The sequence below is a fragment of the Cololabis saira genome, chromosome 1 (genome assembly GCF_033807715.1).
Source record: "Cololabis saira isolate AMF1-May2022 chromosome 1, fColSai1.1, whole genome shotgun sequence".
NCBI classification, from domain to species: domain Eukaryota; kingdom Metazoa; phylum Chordata; class Actinopteri; order Beloniformes; family Belonidae; genus Cololabis; species Cololabis saira.
This window is the reverse complement of record NC_084587.1, coordinates 25,833,254-25,852,689: the sequence shown is the minus strand read 5'-3', so window position 1 is coordinate 25,852,689 and position 19,436 is coordinate 25,833,254. Positions and strand designations below refer to the sequence as shown.

Genomic DNA, 19,436 nt, shown 5'->3' with positions numbered 1-19,436 from the left:
TGTAAGCAAACACCACAAAAGAGCGAGGGTGCTGCAGTGCAGTCGGCAGCGGCTGGATATACTGCCCCGGCCCTTTAAAAGTTTTCTTAAACATAAATCAATCTGCTGAAAAATGTTGCCCTCATGCAGACATTGAATTTTTTATGACTTTGGCTGTGAAGCACGAGAGGAGAGTGGCTCAGGAATGAGAAACAGAGGGACAGAGAACACAAGAAATGTGCTGGAGAATGCTGACGACTACTTTAAGTCTCATTTTTGCAAGTTTAGATCTATTTAAGATAAAACAGACCACATGTATTAACTCTCAATAGGAAAGTTTTAGCTGATTATCTTTGACTTAAATAGCAAACCAGGAACAATGAACTTTTTTTTTTCATTAAAGGCTGATCACATTCACTGTTGCTCCAGATAATCAACACACAATTTAAACTATCCATCCATTTTTTATACCTGTTATAATCCTGTACAGGGTCACAGGGGTCGCTGGAGCCTATCCCAGCTCATTATAGGCAGGTACCCTGGACAAGTCGCCCATCCATCACAGGGCCACTGTATAGACAAACAACTATGCACACTTGCACTCACGCCTACGGGCAATTAAGAATAATCAATAAATCTAGCATGCGTGTTTTTGGACTGTACCTGGAGGGAAACCACCCAAGCACAGAGAAAACATGCAAACTGCACACAGAAAGACTTCTGCCAGGCCCGGGAGTCGAACCAGGAACCTTCTTGCTGTGAGGCAACAGTACTAACCACTAACCCACTGTGCAATTTAAACTGGAGCTGATGTTTACAGGTAAGATGGACTGATTTCTGTCAGGAGAATCCTGACATAGATGTTTGAGCAATTACTTGATGAGGATTTCCTTTTTTTTTCTTCTGTGGAGCCTTATATAAATGTTTTATACATATGCTAGCAGAAGCAGGAGCTCTGTCAGCACTGACCAAGTTAACAAGAGTCACATTACTCCTACTTATAGGCAAACCTGGTCAATAATGTTGATTATCAGTTTCTAAAGTTTATTATTGGTTTGGATAACTTGTGTGAGGTCCTGTTCTTTCACTTTCACTTTCACTTCATCAGTTTTTACCCTTATAACTTCAGGCTAATTTCAAAGAAGACTTTTCAAATGTTTAATAAAAGGCACCCGTACTTTGATCTATATGGTATTTTGAAGAAATTCCAGTCTGGTTTTTAATTGTCCCATAGTACAGAAACAGTGCTTCTAAGAGTTTGTATGTGCCTTCATGTGCCTGTGGGGTACCACAGGGCTCCATCTTGGGTAACATTCTTTTTGCACTATACATGCTTCCTCTGGGCTCCAATTTGAGAAAGCTTCATTTGGCTTTTTATTGTTCTGGTGATAATTTGCAGCTTTATCTGCTCATACAAACAAACACTGATACTTCTATACATACTCTATGAAAATGTCTCATGGAAATACAATCATGGATGGAGAGAAACGTCCTTAATGTATATAAAATTAAAACAGATCACTTCATCAACATCAACTCTATTATTAAGACCAGCATTTTTAAACTAAAGTTGTTAAGTAAGGTGAAGGGCTACCAAAAGATTTTAAGTATAAACTCTTACTTCCTACATTTTATCTTTAAGATTGAATTGTTTGTCTTGAAGATTGTTAATGGGATGGCACCATCTTACTTGTCTGAGTTCTTATATTTTCACTTTACAGCAGAAGCAGTGAGGTTGAATGCTCCTGAATGTAAAATAATAAAACCGAGCTGAATAGCCTCACCTTAACCATAAGAGCTGAGCAGAACATTTGAAAACGTTGTTGATGTTGCTCCAGTGTGAGTACAATCCTTTCCTTGGCTTTTATTGTACATATAGTTAATTTTTAAATGTTTTAATCCTTGTTCCTAATTTAGTTTTTTAATATTTCATTAGATATCTTAGCTTATACTTATTTATGTGCCGCACTTTGGTCATCTGAGGTTGTTTTAAATGTACTGTTGCAATAAACATTACCTTGACTAAAGTTGACTCACCTCTGAGGGTAAAATGTTGCTGCTGTTCTCTGTCCAGGTGTGTACTGGTGATAATCAACCCAGAATATGGGTTGATGCTGAAGAGCTCATAGCCTGGACCTGGAAGCAGACTGTACCACAGCACAGCATTCTCTTCTGTTGGATGAACACAGAAGTTTAATGTAAATCAAATCAAATCAGACTTGATCAAAGGTTAAAAGAAATGACAACATGGAAAACATTGCTGGGCACAGAAGAACCAGTGAGGGAACATTATCACACTATCACAGGGAGCTGTCTGCACTGGAAGGCGGCTGCAGCACCCAGGGACAAGGCTGCATGGTGGGGGGGCCACAACCAACCCCCAGACGGGGTAGAGAGCCAAACACCACCTCTGCAGGATAGCTGTGTGGACCCCACCACAACCAGAGGATGAGTGGTGAGACTCCCACTGAGGAAACACTGGAGTTAAAAACTAAAAAAATAAATATATATAAAAAATACAAATAATAATAATAAAAGCACAATAGAAATTGACAAATAAGTAGATAGAAAAGCTATAAGCAATAAACAACAGTAAAATGGTGGTAAAGAACTGGGTTAAACACAAAATCTAAGGTAAAAGGATAAAAAAAAAAAAGAGACATCCGTTAAAGGGCCAGGAGACTGTAACACGCCTCTTAATTAAGCGAATTCACCAATATCGCGCTGTCTCCATATATAATGACATTGGATCATTCCAGAAATTCTGATTTCGCGTGTTTCAAGTTTATTCCAGTTTAGATTCAAAATTTTATTTCCCAAATTTGATCTACTCTTAAGATGTCTAGCACATTCTATTACCAACTTTAACATAAATATAGACACATTCAGTTCCATGCAGGTGAGAAGTAATTAAGAAAAAAAAAACATGCAAAATCTACAAAGAAACTGAACAATAATCTGCTGTTCGAAACAAAAAAAAAAGAGAAAAAAAGAAAATCTATCTGCCACATATGCTCAGTAAGAATTACTTTACGTCACTGACATTTCCTTTTCCTAGTGGTTAAAAAAAGGGTTAAAATTCCATATTAAAATAGGCTGTTCTGTAGCGCTAGTAACTACTGGCATTGTTTACTGGAGGGAAGTGCAAAACTATTCATTTTTATTGGAAATCAACGATGTTTTCTTTTGCCAACTTCATTTCATTTGTTCAAAAGTTGAAACAAGGGCAAATCAGGGCTATTGAGGAAGACAGGAAAGGTATAAAAATATGATCTCAAGCATATGATGTCATCAGTCGACTGGTACATTGATACAAAAACAATATCCATAAAAGGCTGAGTCTCTGAGGAGACTGTAGAAGAAGAAATGTTCAAATAGCATCATATCACTAAACCATTCAAAGAATCTGTAGTAACTTCAGTGCATATTTGATTTGATTTGATTTTATTTGGGATCCCCATTAGCTGGCGCCGTAGCGACCAGCTAGTCTTCCTGGGGTCCACATAAAAGACATACAAAATAGATTTACAAATACAACATTAATTAATATCAGTATTCAGTACTAAAAAACCTTACAATTTAAAAACAGGGACAAGGGTTCAAGCCTAATGTGACCACCCTTGATCTCTGATCCCTCAGACTGCTCTGTATCAACAACTGTCATTCATCTGGCAGATTATAAAAATAAGAAGTCTTATGTTAACCTCATACGGAAGTGGTGCCATTCCTCTGGACTCAGAGGCATCTGGGACCAACCATCACACAGAGGAAACAAGCTTTACAGTCGGATGAATCAGTATTCCAGATCTTTTTTTTTTTTAATAAAAGGTCATTGTGTGTTACAGATCAAAAGCAAATCTGGATCATCCACACTGTTATCAGCAACAAATCCAAACCTCTAAGGTGGTATAGGGTTATATCAGAGCTCTTGGCAAAAGTTGGATTAAATGAATGCAGGAAAGCAAATTGGCCTTTTAGAGCAACATATACTGCCTTCAAGACATTATGTTTTTCAAGGCCTCAGTACATTTTTCAACAAGATGATGCCCAATCGCTTTCAGCAGACATGATAGGCCCATCCTACAAACATGCTTTCCAGAAGAATAAGTCTAGATATCAACTGAAATGCTTCATTATTCAGTATCTTTAATGGAAAAGTGACTTTGTGAAAAAGAATGGGAAATTTTTTCAAAAGTTTTGCGGAACGTGTAAACTATGACATGATGTTAATTTTTAATTATAAATTACAGCTGCCCATTTATGATGGTAAGATACTCCACTTCCATCTTCTTTCCCAACAGCAGTAAAATATTTAGACACACATTTGCTAGTTTTTAAAACTGGGTGTCAAAATTCAGCGTCTTTTCAATTCCAAGCTTTAATAACAAATGCGTTGCACTTTCAGTCATAGGCTTGATTATAAGCTAGTTACTGTTATTTAAATAACTATAATGTAATTACTTTGTCTAATAACGTGACATCCAGAATGTGATCTTCACATCTATCTCGACTGATTCTGGAACATGGGAACTTGATTCAGAGAACATCACAGGTCCAAAACAATGGTCATGTTTGGTGAGAGTTTGGGGAGGTGGGGGCACAAGTGATAATCAAAAGACTTGCAGGAGAGGGCCTGAGCTGCCAGACAAGGCGAGGTGAGGAGACAGATGAAAACACTGGCCCTATTGGCACAGATGGCTTGGATTATGGCAATCATCGTGAGAGTGGACCTTTCACGTTGTCCCAGAGGAGTTGTGGACTTGCTGTTCTTGGACAATTTTGACCCCCAAGAATGTTGGTTCACGCTGAAGCCCCTCCTGTGCAGATCCTCCTGCTGCAAAACCTCCACCTCCAGTATCTAAAAAGTCTCTGTCAGTATGATGAGACAAACTGGGATTCTGAAGTAGGTGTGCACAATTAGCTCAAATAATCGGGACTGGCATGTAAATGTGTGACCACGAATAAGGGTTCAGATGTATGTGGTGTACAATAGACAGATGTATGACAAAATATAATATCTGACAAAAAAGTTGGCTTCAGTTAAACTGCTATTAGTGTTAAAACAAAATGATGACCTTGATTGATTGATTGAGCTTTATACAAAATAAACATCAACTGATTAATAACTTTTCACCTGAAGACAACTGGGATAGATTTTAGCACCCAGAAACCCTGAACTGGATGTAGCATATACAAAAAAATGTATGGATGAATGACATCTGTAGATTTGTTTTTCAGTTTTTTATTAAAGCTGCCAATCAATTCTAGATAATGAATACATCATTGTTTTGGTGCTCTGTTTGGATTTATATTAGTTTTGTGTGTGACATGTTTATATGCATCTGGAACTACGAGCCAGTTCAGCTTCAGAAACACATGCTAGTGCTGCCATCTAGGCACCGCTACAGGACTCTCCAGGTTGGACTTCAGCGCTACTGGGTTAGTTAAAATGCTGTTGTGCCAGCTGTTGTGTTGGGTCAGTGCCATTATATCTCAAAAGAAAATGCGCTTTTATTTACACTGTTTGTCAAACAATAATATAATAATGACTTTTTACTTCTGAAAAACTATGAACTGCATAAACTGGATTTTTGCTACAACAGCTTACAAGCACAACTAAAATGATTAGTTGATCACAAATTAGTAGAATTACAGAAATTTAAGAGACTTTTTCTCCTTATCACAATTTTACTGAGTCAGTCAATGAAATATGTATAAGAAAAGCTGTTGGTTCAGTTGACATTTCTAATTTTAAACACAACACTAAGGATGGATTATATTGTCACCTGAGCCACTTAAATATGGCACTGCTGAATGATGCCAACCATTATGGAGGGATTTTTGTGGCTTTATTATGCAAGCAAAGAAAAATGAACTTTCAATCAAAAATTTGATTGACTATACAAACTGTAATTTTTTTTAAGTGAAAGTAAAACAAAATTTTTTAATTGAAATATAAATCAAAAGTCTTTGTTTTAAAACGTTAAAGTTTTGCTTGTGAATCTAAAAGTTTTGTTTGCGAATCTAAAGGTTTGGCAAGCTTCTGTGCTGGATTTCTTGGTCGGGACCTAAACTGGAAACATGTAAGATGATTGTTTATTGGCCACCGACGGTTTGACGATAGTCACGTCAATAGTCACGTCAGAGTTCATGGACGGTGGAAGCAGAGAACACAGAGTGAGTACGGAAAGTATATTTTTTCCAAACTTTCTGTCTAACTGCCAGCAGGACTTTCATGGTTTTACTGGCGAATGTAGATAATATTTGTTTTACTACTAAGACGATATGATGGTTTTATTTGGAACTGGCCAATAAACAAAAAAATCCCCCAATAAATCACAAGATACTATGGGCCCGATTTACTAAGATCCTAAATAAAGAGTACTAAATTGCGTGTGCACTGAAAAAAGTTTGCGCGTGCTGTTGTTGCGTGTTTTGCGGGTGATCAACTAAGATTGCGTGCGCAATTGATAACAGGTGCAAACAGCAGTATTTAAATGAGGTGTTGCGTGTCTTAAGGTTTGCGAGCGCAAACTCTGAGCCATGGAGAGTCTGGATGGAATGCACAGTCACAAGTCACAAGCGCAAAATGAAATTTGACGAGTTGGAGTTAGAGATATTAGTGGAAGAGGCAAATAAACACATTCATGAACTACAGCAAAGAAATTTAAACATTACCAAAAGAAACGCAATATCGGAGAAAACCTGCGATAGAATAAATGCAGTTGGTAACACAAAAAACGGAAAAACGTCTGGTTTTTCATATTTCAATTTTAGGCACAGATCAAAAATACGAAATAGAAAAACGGGCCAAAGGACCGAATTTGATTTTAATATTGAATTGGTCGGGTTTGCGTGACCCCGCGGTGCTCGGCATGATCTGAGGAGAAAAAGACAATCAGACACAGAGCTGGAGAGCGCTTTGATTCAATCTATTTATGAGTTACGTTTTTATTCAGATGTCCACAGTATATTGCAAATATGATATATTATATAGCAAACACTGACAGTAAATGTGTGACAGACGGGACCATCATATGACCGAAAGAAGAGAAGAGAAGTGTTCAGAACAGCACAGAGCGCACACTAAAGGCTGATTTATGGTTCCGCGTCACACCAACGCAGACCGCCTCCTTGTCACAATAACGGCAGCAGCAGATTAGCACCTTCCTTTCAAACGTATTAAATACAGACGCAATCACAATACGCGCAATTACTTTCAGGCTTGGTAAATCTCATTGCGCGTGGTAAATGGAGCAATTTGCATCTTCCCCTCCCAGTATTTAGGATTTCTGCCGGGTACGCCCCATATTGATTATTCATCAGGGCAAAAGTACTAACTGAATTGCGTGTGCTATTTAGTGCATATCAGAGACGCAGTCGTCTTTGCACGCTGTTAGTAGATCAGCTCGCACATTGGTTCGCGGGTGCTGTCAAGTTTGCACAGGTTTTTACGCACGCAAACCTTTAGTAAATCAGGCCCTATGTGTGAAAGATCTGCTAAAGACTCATAAGAAAAAAGTTGATTAAAAATGTTTTTTTTCAATTCACCATTCACAAGGTTAAGACTCTTTATACTCAGAAACCTGCATAAACTTTTTTGCTACATTCATTTATTTTTTGACATATATGGAAATATTACTAAAAGGGAGTTAAGACTGTATACGTAGTAAATTTAAGTTTAAGAAAAAGGTAAAAAAAAAAAATCAATTCTGGTTCCATACCCCTAGATATGAGCGTGTGACCCTTCATTTGTCTCATGAAACCTAATAGCTTAAGTCTGTAACAGTCAAATCTGCACCATTATCTTTAACTTCCATGATTACCAATACCTAATACAAGATAAAGTTGCTATAGTGCATAGATGGTTACATTGAACATGTGTACCATTATATAAGTTTGTAACTGAGCATAAAATAGGAAACAAGTTGCTGAACATGATTACCTGAGTCCATATCAGTGGCAGAAACCTGTATCACGGGTTCTCCAGGATCTTGATTCTCTGCCACACTGGCGTTATAGATGGTCTGACCGAAGACGGGTGCCTGGTCATTTACATCTCCCACCTCCACTGTCAGAGTCTGGGTGGAGGAGAGAGTAGGGAGGCCATGGTCCACCGCACGGACGGTTAGACGGTGAACACGTTGTCTCTCATAGTCCAAAGGGGCAGAGAGATACAAGAGACCTAAAGAAGGTTAAAAAAAAAAAGTTTGAACCTGATGGACAAAGAAGGCAAAAACACCTAAATCTTCAAAGTAAAACAGCCAAAAAGGTTTTCAAGAGATATCACTTTAATTAAAAAATTGAAATAGGTTTAAAACATCTCTCTTTCATACCTGTTTTATCTTCTAGTGTAAAGAATCCTTTATTGTTGCCAGCAATAATGGAAAAGGAGACAAGCCCATTTTGACCCTGATCGCCATCTATAGCCACAAAATGATGCAGCATGCTCCCCACCTCTGCATGCTCCATCACCTGAACCGTGTCTGCTGATACAAACGCTGGCCGGTTATCGTTCACATCCAGCAGAAAGAGCTGAGCCGTCACCGATGCCCGTCTACGCTCGTCCTTTCTCGTTGCCTGGTCTGTGGCAGTTACGGTGAAAGAAAAACTGGGGGTGGTCTCCCGGTCTAAAGCTGCTGCCACAGTCAGCGCGCCCGTATGTGGGTCAATGTGGAAGTGTGATGGTGAATTGCTGACATCAGAGTCAAAGGCCAGAGTATAGTAAAGAGCACTGTTTGCAAAGGTCTCATCGGCATCCCTGGCTTGAAAGGCAAAAGCCAGAGACCCAACTGGAGTGTCTTCCCTCAAACCAAACATTACAAATTTATCAAGGAACCAGGGTGTGTGGTCGTTTACGTCCTCTACCATCACACTGACGGGTATCGACACATTCACGCCAGGAGCAGGGCTGACATCCTCAGCTCGGACCACAAAGAAATACTGCATGGCAGACTCATAGTCCAGCGGCTGGTTAATATAGACATCGCCAGATGAGCTGTCAATGCCGAAGTGAACATTTCCGTCCCCCTCAGTGATGGTATACTGAAATGTGCCTGTATCTGCAACGCTGGCAGAGCCGATGACAGTCCCAGGTTCTGTGTTCTCCTTGACTGAAAACCGTCTCAGAGGCTGGTGGCTGGAGCTGCCGTACACATCCTCTAATCCATAAACCTGCAGGAGAAAGGCAGGCACAGTCAGAGGTTGGATTTTTTATTTCTATTGTATTAATTTTTTAATGCATCAGATCAGAGACAAAAAGTAAATGATAAAACTAGAGGGCATAAAAATAAAAGTGGATTCAAATATTACCCAGTTAAAATGAGTCAGAACTGAAGAAAGGAACGATACATTGCAAGGTGATCCAATTAATTTCAAAAGGATTTAATGAAAAATATTGTCCGTTGGAATTTTTATAGATTTTCAAGTCAAAACTCTTTTCATTTATAACTGTTTAGAACCAATTATATTATTCTAGAACCTTAATTTTTAAATCTTAAATGATATAATTACCATGAAAGCACACACTGTACCTGTGATAGAAAATTCAGCCTTGGCTACTTGTTTAAACCCAAGCTGATGAGAGCAGCAAAATAACAGCCAGATGTACAGACTGGGAGTCTGCTATAAAAAGATTAACACTGACCTTAAACATGTTTTTGTCTACTAGAATAGTATGAATGAATCATCCTTTGCGCCTATAAAATCAGTATGCTTCCTTTGTTACGTTGTCATTCTGCATCGAGACACCCTATGTATGTTCTGACCCTTTTGCATGCAATTGTTTAATTAAATCTACTGAAATCTGGATCATTTCTAAAGTCTTATTCTTGGTAACCTAGACACTCAGTTTCAGTCCAGTTATTCACTTAGTTGGAAAGAACACATTAAAGAGCTATTGATGGGTTTTTCCACAACAGTACCTGTACATGAACCACTGCAGTATCCTCCTGAGGCGTGGCGCCGCTGTCCCTGGCCGTTATTTTCAAAGTGTAGTATGGCTCAGCGTTTTGGGTGAAAAGTTGTGTTGTTTTGATGTCTCCTGTTTTACCGTCAATCTCAAAGTGTTCAACATCATCTTCGTCTAAACCAACTGAGAGACAAAGCACAAGGTGATATCACTCTGGAGCTCATCCGCATGTGGTGCTTAACTTCATACTCATTTTCTTAACACAACATAACACACTTCAATAGCTCACCTGTCACCAGCGAATGACTAACTGTTGCATTCTCTCCAGCATCCAAATCTTTGGCAAACATGTTTGTCACCAAGGATCCTGTAGGTGCACCAGCCCATATCTGCATTAAGAGAATATGTTGAGTACATACAGTACAATATGTAGTGCACGTCCAGCGTCATTAGATCTAGATAAGCATGTTACCTGACATTTCCTCAGATTAGTGCACACCTCTTGTCAGTGTGGAGGAAGTATTCAGATAATTTAATAATGTGAAATTCCCATAGACCAAAACTAGAAAGACTAAAACTACAGTATATTAGCATTAACAGGTAGGGTGAGGGATTTCTGAATTATGTCACATATGTTGATATTTGGTTAGAAGTTTACAAGGCTGTGTGCACATGAAAACAGCTTTAAAAAAAATGTTTTACAGTTTCATACAAAGTGGACATCTAGCCAATGGTAAGAAGATATTCACCAAATGTGAAAAACGAGTTTTAGCTTAGCGATTGTATAGAATTGCTTATCCTACCTTCAAGTATAACATTAATAGCTCCTGGATGTAAACGTAAATTGAAGAATTTGTTTTGTTGACATAAACTTATAATTCTGGTAAGTTATTGCATTATTTTAATATCTGAGGACTGAAATCATGTATGAAGTTCAGGTGCACGCTCTTTTGTAAGAAGACAACACGGGTTGAAAGCACTGCTTTAATGTTTGAGAGTCTGCAGCTATATTACTGATTGCAGTGTTTTTGAATCATCTTGAACTTATTGAAGTATAAAGTAGCGGAAATATATATTAATTAATAATATTCCCCCCAAAAATGACAAAATTACTGCATTATCACGTTATTAGGTTTGGTTACTTTCCACTAATTTCACTAATAGAAATATAGCAAATGTGGGAGGAGCGTCATAGTTTTAGTGTGTCATCTTAAATGTTCAACAACTGGACATGAAGAAGAGACTCACTTGCACAATAAGCTCTTTGCTGGCAGGCAGGTGTGAAAACTGGGGAGCGTTGTCATTGATGTCAGAGATCAGGATGTGAACAGTGGCGGTGGCATTGAGACGAGGGTGACCTTGGTCTGTCACCATCACCTTCAAACTGTGCTGACCTTGTTGCTCCCGGTCCAATGCCACCCAGTTGAAGATTTCGCCTGGGACGGCAGTGAGAAGAGAGAGCAAGGTGAAGCAGATGCACGGTAAATTACGGGTTGTGTTCTCAGTGCTTACGGTTTACCTGTTCTAGGGTTGATGCGGAAGAATTTCCCATCTGAAAGCAGGATGTATGATAGCTGACTGTTTTTCCCAGAATCCTTATCCAAGGCTTTGACTGTTCCAACAAGGCCTTGCAGTGATGACCCCTCTGCCACAGTGAAGTAGTAAATCTCACTGCTGAACACCGGGGCGTTGTCATTGATGTCCAGCACCAGCACAACCACCGTGGCTGATGCTGTGATGTTTGCCAGTGAGGCATCTCTGGATGTGGCAAACACTTGAAAACGATACTTGGACTCAGTCTCGTAGTCGAGATTGTGGGAGAGGTACAACCAGCCGGTCTTTGGGTGAATGCGGAAAGGAGCAGGAGGGTACCCAACTTCTGTTTCTAAAGAGTAAGTGAGGTCTGGGTTTGATGTGTGAACTCTCCGGGTTTGGTGCGCACTCACCTGGATGACTCGGGAGTCTTTACGGAAGCCCTCACCTATCTCTACCTGGTAGACCAGTGTCTCAAAGGCCAAGCTGTCTTCTGCAGCCGTCTGGTCAATGTTAACTGAGAGGGTCAGCGTGGAGTTCAAAGAAGGCTTTCCTTCATCTTCAGCTACAATTTCCAGGCTGTACCTCGGCTGATGGTCCGACTGTAAACTCTGATTTAGTGTAAGAGTTCCCAAGTTGTGGTCAACTGCAAACACTCCATTCCTACTTCTCAGGTAATACTGGACCCGCCCATTGGCCTCACTGTCGTAGTCATGCGCATGAGCAATGAACAACACAGTTCCAGGTCGAGTACTCTGCGGCACTGTGATGCTTTCGCTACTTTTGGGGAAGATGGGGGCATTGTCATTTACATCAGCTATGGTGATGTTAACTTGGGTGGTACTGTAAATCGGGGAGGTGTCAGTGTAGGACTGGAGAACCAGCAGGACGTACGGCTGAGACTCATGGTCCAGAGGTTTGATGTTGCTGATGAGTCCGGTCTTCGGATGAACAGAGAACAAACTTTGAGGGTCTCCAGAAGAGATTCGATAGGAAACGGGTTCCGTTGAGTCTGTGAAGACAAAGTGTGCCTTAGATTTTTCTTCAGATACAAAATAACTTTTAATGGATGTTTGAAGGCTGATGTTTTTGGCTTTACTTAGGGAAGTTTGGAGATATCTGAAAGATTCATTGCCCCTTGTAGAAAATAATGGACAACAGTTCTCCCAACAATAAATGTAAAGTGATGTTAGAAAGTTCAACTTGGGCTGGGTTAACACTCTTATAAGATCAAGGCTTTACAACTTGGATCTACTTGGGTAAGATGTCAAGAACGGTGAGTACAGACTGTACAATGATGCCCCATTGTGTCACAGGCTACGGCCTTAATTCAGGCTACGTAAATATGACTTGATGTGCCGAGATGTAGGCTGCATCATCAGCATTACACAGTGCTAAAGTAGTAGTAGCAAAGTAGAATGTGTTCCCGGCCATGATTCAAGAGAAGATATCAACTTTGGATGTCAGCTTTGGGACAAGAGCATGTGGTATACTGTGATGTGACCCAGGCTGCAGTTATGTGTGACAACTTCAGTGCTGACTTCTGTCACCACAACTCCACCAAAACTGATTCTTTCTCACAGTCTCATAAAAGGTTAGTTTCTTTTATGTTTTACTTTTTCTTTTAAGAAATTGCACTGGGTCGCATTAATACGACATTTCAAGTTGCTAGTTGGCTAGTTACTAGACAAAGTCGTGGGACTTCTGGCACTGCTTTATAACTGTCACAGCCTGCGTTTGGTTGTAAGATGGTTCCATCTTTCATACTTGCACCTGTCTCACTGAGATTTATGACCACCATTACTGAGCTGACCGATTTTTCCTACGACTGCGCATCTTTGATCCGAGACGGCCAATATTGCACTGTGTGAACCTGGCCTTAAAAGGAGAAACGAACACATTTGAAGCCTGGCTCAAAAAAGTGCTTTTGGTCTCCACATGTACGCATAATTAGGGAAGTTGGCGCTTGGTCTAGCTGGAGGACTGGAGACTGCAGAGGCAGATGTGTCCAGTCAGAGCTGAGCCTCACCAGCTGTATCTCATCTGTAATCAAGTCTCCCACACATACCCAGCATTGCCACACCCACAGGCTAGAATGCCTTGATTGTAACTGCACAGCTGTATAATGTTTTGGTTGGTGTAACTCTTTGAAGTAAAAAAAAATAAATAAATAGAGACAATAAAATGAATTGAAAGCATCATATAAAAGATATTTACAGTTTAAGTGAGAAAATAAAACTCAATAACCAACAGCAGCAGACACACACTTCAATGAATGTTTCATGAAAATAAACATAAAGGCAGTCTGTTGGTGTTAAATGTCATGTTAGTTAGTCAATTTAAGAAAAAAACAACCATTTCGTCTGTGTTTAAGCTAAGTGATATAACATTATTATATAAAATCTTGTAAATTGGTACCAACATTAAATAAGTAGGCATGTTCCCCATAATATGAGTTATTTTTAGATAATAAATATTTGGTAAAAGAAAAAACAGAGAAGAAATAAACTCATGGGTAGCACAGACACACACACACATCCCCCATTAAGTAATTACAGAGTATCCCATTAATCCCCTTCAAGTATTTGTTGCACTTCAACACCAGCTAGAAAGCACAAGCAAAGAGCTTAATGGTCCAAGACTCCTGTCGTTCTGCTTAAAGCTGAAGTGTTAATCTTTTAATTGATTAAACAGCCTTAAACGACTGTCTAGTGTGGCAGAGTGCACTTATAAGGTTGTGATGTTGAAACAACACGACTACAAGGGGATAATCCTGAAAAACTGGGTGAAGTAGGAAATAATCCACAAGAAGGAGGGAGTATTCTGTGGGTTTTGTAAATTACTCAGGCGTACATATACTATACAGTATATGATACCCACAATTATACTAAATAAACTTGCATTGAAACAAAATAAACAATATGTATAGGGTTAAAACGGAAAAGAAAAGAAAGACTATGTGCTCTTTAATGACAGAATAGGTGAAAATGAGCATGTTTGTGTTTTCCAGGGGAAAATTTTATTGTCCCCCAAAATAGTGCTGGTCCCAACGCTGGACAAAAATGGGTGGATTGTGTCAAGACAAGGCATCCAGTTTAAAACCAAAGCCAAGCCAATATGATCCACTGTGGCGACTAAAGAGAAAAAAAAACAAATAAGTTGTACAACTGTCTTTGACCCTTGAGTTCTTGTCATGTGTTTATCTACTTTAGAAGGATTAAACTGCAGGCTTGCTCTTTACTTCTCATCACTGCTAGGAGGTGGAGTAGTGACATTGATTGCCCAGATGTTTTTGGCACCAACATCTGTCAGGACAAATGCTGCCGTAATGCTGACTTTGCACCACATCTATACAAGCAATTGTACAGTTGTTATGCAGCTATTAAAGGAATTAATGCAGCACAGATTCACCCTTACCAGGTAAAACCAGGTAAAACCCTCTGACTTTTGCAGAATACTTAAGTTTAAATCGGGTGTCTGTGGCAACATACCCCTCATGTACATACTGCCACAAAGCTGGAAAAGGCAGCTTTCAAACTAAGAATTGTCATAGTCTTGGATTTGATCACATGTTTATCTGAGTCTTGTTCAGACTTGTGCTCTTTTTTTCTTTTGGTGTGTAAACATGAAAGCAACTTTTTGTTTTTGCATTTAATTTTTTTTCTTGTTTCATTTTTAAAGCACTTTACCTGATGTGTGACTCCCTCTGTCCTCTCTTGTTGTAGTCATCACATCTGCATCTGTATATCCCCCAAGTGTTTGTCAGTGATTACACTTCGTTTTGTCTTTCATTCCTTACTTGTTGGTACTTTGTCATTTGTCAGTGAACTATACTACTATACTATACCACTATACTACTTTGGAGACTATTTCAGATTGTTTAACTTGTTTTCAAAATTCTGCTCAAGAAATGTTTTCTTACCCCATTGGCAAAGATATTTTCACTTAAAATAAGACAATTTTGACTAGATTTATGAAATATCAGAGCCACTTTTGCAGTGCGTATACTATATGTAAACCCTTATATGAGAGGGTAATGGTAATGCAATTTTTGGCCAAAAGGTGTTTGAGAAGTAACATATTCTAACATGCATAGGATATCAAAGTGAAAGCAACAATTCTTGCTTTATTATTTGACTATATTAAGAATTTAACTTAATATAATTGTAGTAAATTTGAGCCCATGTAACACTGCAGACAAAACAATAGGTGGCAGTGATTGGAACTCTGTCCACATGCCATTTAAGGACCTAAAAAAAAACGCATTAATATGGTTTCATATGTGGCTGACATTAGTTATTGGGTCGCTGTTGCTTAGAAAGTAAAGATAACCATCCATCCATCCATCCATCCATCCATCCATCCATCCATCCATCCATCCATCCATCCATCCATCCATCCATCCATCCATCCATCCATCTTCATCCCCTTATTTGAAGTCAGGTCACCAGGGCAGTAACCTAAGCAGGGAATCCCCAAACCACTTTGTCCAGCTCATCTGGGGGGGATCCTGAAGCGTTCCCAGAGACATAGTCAATGTCGGTGCTTCAACTCTCAACCTCTTGTATTCAGTTTCTTGGGTAATACAGCCAACAGGGCTGTAAACTGCTTTAGATTTAAAAAATGACAATAAGTGCCTGCAAAGTGAATATATTGTATAAGAAGCAGCACGGTTTTGTTTGAATGCAAAAATATAAGGAATACAATTTATAATCAGTTGTCGGTTGTCTAAGGAGAATCCTTACACTTAATGATTTTATTATTGATTTCAAGGTCACAGACAAATTTCCACAATAAGAAAATATAAGAAAATCACGAGTCTTCCTTGACTTGGGCCATGATCTCATAAACTCAGTCATTAGGTGCAAGGAGACAATATTTTCCACGTCTTGGCAGTACAACACAATGTGTGTGTCATTTCATGAATTCAGTTTCAACAAACAGAAACATTGTTCATTGTTGTAAAGGGAATCCAAAAATATCAGTTTTTGTCTTTGTTTTATAATAAAACTCTTTAAAGTCGCCTAGTGTATGGAATTCGGTGCTTTTGAAGATGAATGAACTTAATGAAAATGTGTTCTGTGTGGTCCAGATATTGATCATGATCATTAATTAGGATGGGCTGCAGGTTCTGCAGATGCACACTGCTGAGGGTCAAGGGTCAAAGATCAGCAGAAATAAAACAGAGTTGACAGAAATACTACCTTTCTGCTGACGTACACTTACCTGTTGGGTTGACGGCCTCCACGGTCCCCACCGATGTCCCCACCGGTGCATCTTCAGGTAGTGAGAGAGTGTAGCGTGACCTCCGGAACACAGCTGGAGCTTGAGCACTTTGTAAAACATTGACGGTGACCACTGCAGGCCTGTCTGAGGGTAATCCTGCTCCATCCTGCGCTGTTACGAAGAGTTTCACGCTGGCTGCACCCAGATGGCTCAGAGACGAGTTCAGGAGGAGCGTTCCTGCAGACAACAGCTCAAGTTAGCTTTGCATTAACCTGACAGTTTGAATTAAATAGATAAATAAAAAAGAATATATGCTAAATTAGCATTTCTTCATAATTAATCACACAATCACAAATGTACACATGAGCATCAACAAATTGTTTTTTGTTTACTTTTAATAATAATAAGATTCCATAAATAAAACTAATGATGAATAATCTCATAAAGAATACAGAATCTATCAGAACTGTAACTCAGAAAACACCAGATATGTAATAATTGATGAAGTCAATATGACAAAAACAATAGCACTAAAAAAACAACAATAAAACAATAATCCAATGATCCAGATGTTGTGCTTCCTAACTTTGTATTTACCGGTATATCATTTGATTTGACTTTAAACAAATGGTATATTTGGAAGCAAATTTGTTATAGATTAGATCAGTAACACATAAATTAAAAATTATGAGGTTTTATATATAACGACAGGAAAACTTCTTCAAACCCGGTTTCAAAATTAGGTCATTTTAACCATAGATTAATAACATGACAGCACCTAATATAGCGCCAATATTAGGTTAACAAAAGGCCAAACAGTTTAGTGCAGTTTTCTGTGCGTAAAGTACACAGGGGTTGATCGTCAACTTAATAACTGTAAAAGCACGTCTAAATTACCATTCCTCCACCACCATGCTTTACAGTGAGATGCTGCTTTCACTAGATGTGAAGCTGCCCAATTTTTATGATACCGTCATTAACATTCACTATGCTAACTGAGGCTTTTAGAGTCTTAGGGCTGGGACACACCAACCCGACGGCTGACCGTCGGCAGAAAAGCACTCGGACTGAAAGTCGGTTCTCGTCTCCACGAGTTGGTCAAAAAAATAATCCCCAACACACCAATTGCCGACTGGAGCGTACGTTCTGCGCGTGTGCCAGGCGTAATACATCCCCATAACCTCAGGTGGTACTAATCATTGATGTCGCCCAAAAAGAAAAGGAAAGAAGAACTGGAAATTACAGATCGCTCTAGTCTAGAGTTCTGGAGAGAGCCCGCTGTCATCAGTCAGTGTTATCATTTCTGATAGAAGTCAAGAAGGATCGAAACTATGATGGCTAATAATAAAAAACTGAAAATCTGCTAATCTTGAAGAAACTTGCTTCTCTAAATGTCTTTCTTTTATAACATTGTATTAACACACCTCTGAATGCTCCAGACGAGCAAGCTGCAAAAACCTCAGCTTTTATAGAGGCGCCATTTGCTGAAGATTAGTTAATAAGCTGTATTTGATTAGTGAGAAGTATATTATAAGACTGTAATATGTTGAATTGATGTTTATCTGAGGTTGTGATTCCTAAAGGACCAGAATCTGTTTTATTTTCTTTTGATACATTAGATCAAGAGGATATACCTTGTTTGATTTTTTTTCACCTAAAAGTATTAAGTTTGGAAGAAATTATTCATGAATTTTATAGTTCTGTTTTCAATGATTTTATTGTTCCATATTCATATATTAATTAACGCACAAATTATGGAACTAAATGTGGAATGTTAAAACATAACAGGCTTAACATCAAATGCTCTGTTTTATTTTTCTTCAGTGAACGTATTTCTAATGTAATTTAATCTAAAATCTTGGCAGTGAGCAAATCTTCTCTTAACCTCGGCCACATGGGAATCTAAAGCTTCTGGATTTTCTGCCCTACCCCTGCTGAGCACTGACACTAACAATTATTTCATGGGGATTTACACAAATTAGCCCCCTGTTCACCCCTGAAAACAAATGAAACCACTCCCCATGTGACGACATTCCAACAAAGTCTGAAACAGCATCCAACACCAGAAATAAAACTGAATCACAACATTCTTCTGGACTGTTTCAGAAACTTTACCAGTGTTTTTCATTCCCATACCTGTTTGTTTATCCAGCGCAAAAAAAACGGACATGTCTCCAGGAAGTATACTGTAGATGACCTGTCCGAACCTTCCAGAGTCTCGATCATTAGCAATCACGTTGACGATTTCTGTGCCAGGCGGCGTGTGGCTGCTGATGCTCACAGCGTACTCCTCAGGGCTGAACACTGGACTGTTATCATTCAAGTCTTCTATCTCGATGTGCACGTACGTTTGAGCGCTCAGACCTCCCTGAAAACGAAAAGAACAATTGAATTTGGAACTTAAGCGAGGAGACCGAATTTTAACCTGGTCGTAGTGTAGAGATTAGACAAAATAGACACTACACTCACCGGATCTTCAGCTTTGATCAGAATGTCGTGGACCGTCTGTCCCACGTCCCGGTCAATATCCTGTGAGACACACAGCTTTCCGGTGTGTGGCTGGATTTGGAAGAGAGGATGCTTGTCCTGTCTGTCGAAGCCATCGGAGAGAGAGTAGAGCAGTGCAGCAAACTCAGGGGTGTCTGCGTCTGTGGCTGCAACCTAAGACAAGGACATGGGACAGGTGGGAAGAAAAGCTCAGCTTTTTTTTTTTGCACTTATCTGGGAACTCAAATGGTAAAATGTGGAAAAAATACACTAATACATTAAGCTTATTTCATGAAAACAT

General features: G+C 39.2%; 1 protein-coding gene across 1 annotated transcript in view; it reads right to left on the bottom strand.

The window, feature by feature from the left end:
* Nucleotides 1–19,436, bottom strand: part of dchs2 (dachsous cadherin-related 2) — a 40,978-nt gene that overhangs the window by 14,814 nt on the left and 6,728 nt on the right. The window contains exons 3-12 of the mRNA XM_061719179.1: nucleotides 19,118–19,309; nucleotides 18,785–19,016; nucleotides 16,649–16,885; nucleotides 11,409–12,434; nucleotides 11,138–11,325; nucleotides 10,179–10,278; nucleotides 9,903–10,072; nucleotides 8,316–9,153; nucleotides 7,925–8,164; nucleotides 2,017–2,151 (exon numbers count right to left, since the gene is read on the bottom strand). Coding sequence (XP_061575163.1) covers nucleotides 2,017–2,151; nucleotides 7,925–8,164; nucleotides 8,316–9,153; nucleotides 9,903–10,072; nucleotides 10,179–10,278; nucleotides 11,138–11,325; nucleotides 11,409–12,434; nucleotides 16,649–16,885; nucleotides 18,785–19,016; nucleotides 19,118–19,309 — 3,358 coding nt within the window. The remainder of the gene's footprint in view (nucleotides 1–2,016; nucleotides 2,152–7,924; nucleotides 8,165–8,315; nucleotides 9,154–9,902; nucleotides 10,073–10,178; nucleotides 10,279–11,137; nucleotides 11,326–11,408; nucleotides 12,435–16,648; nucleotides 16,886–18,784; nucleotides 19,017–19,117; nucleotides 19,310–19,436) is intronic.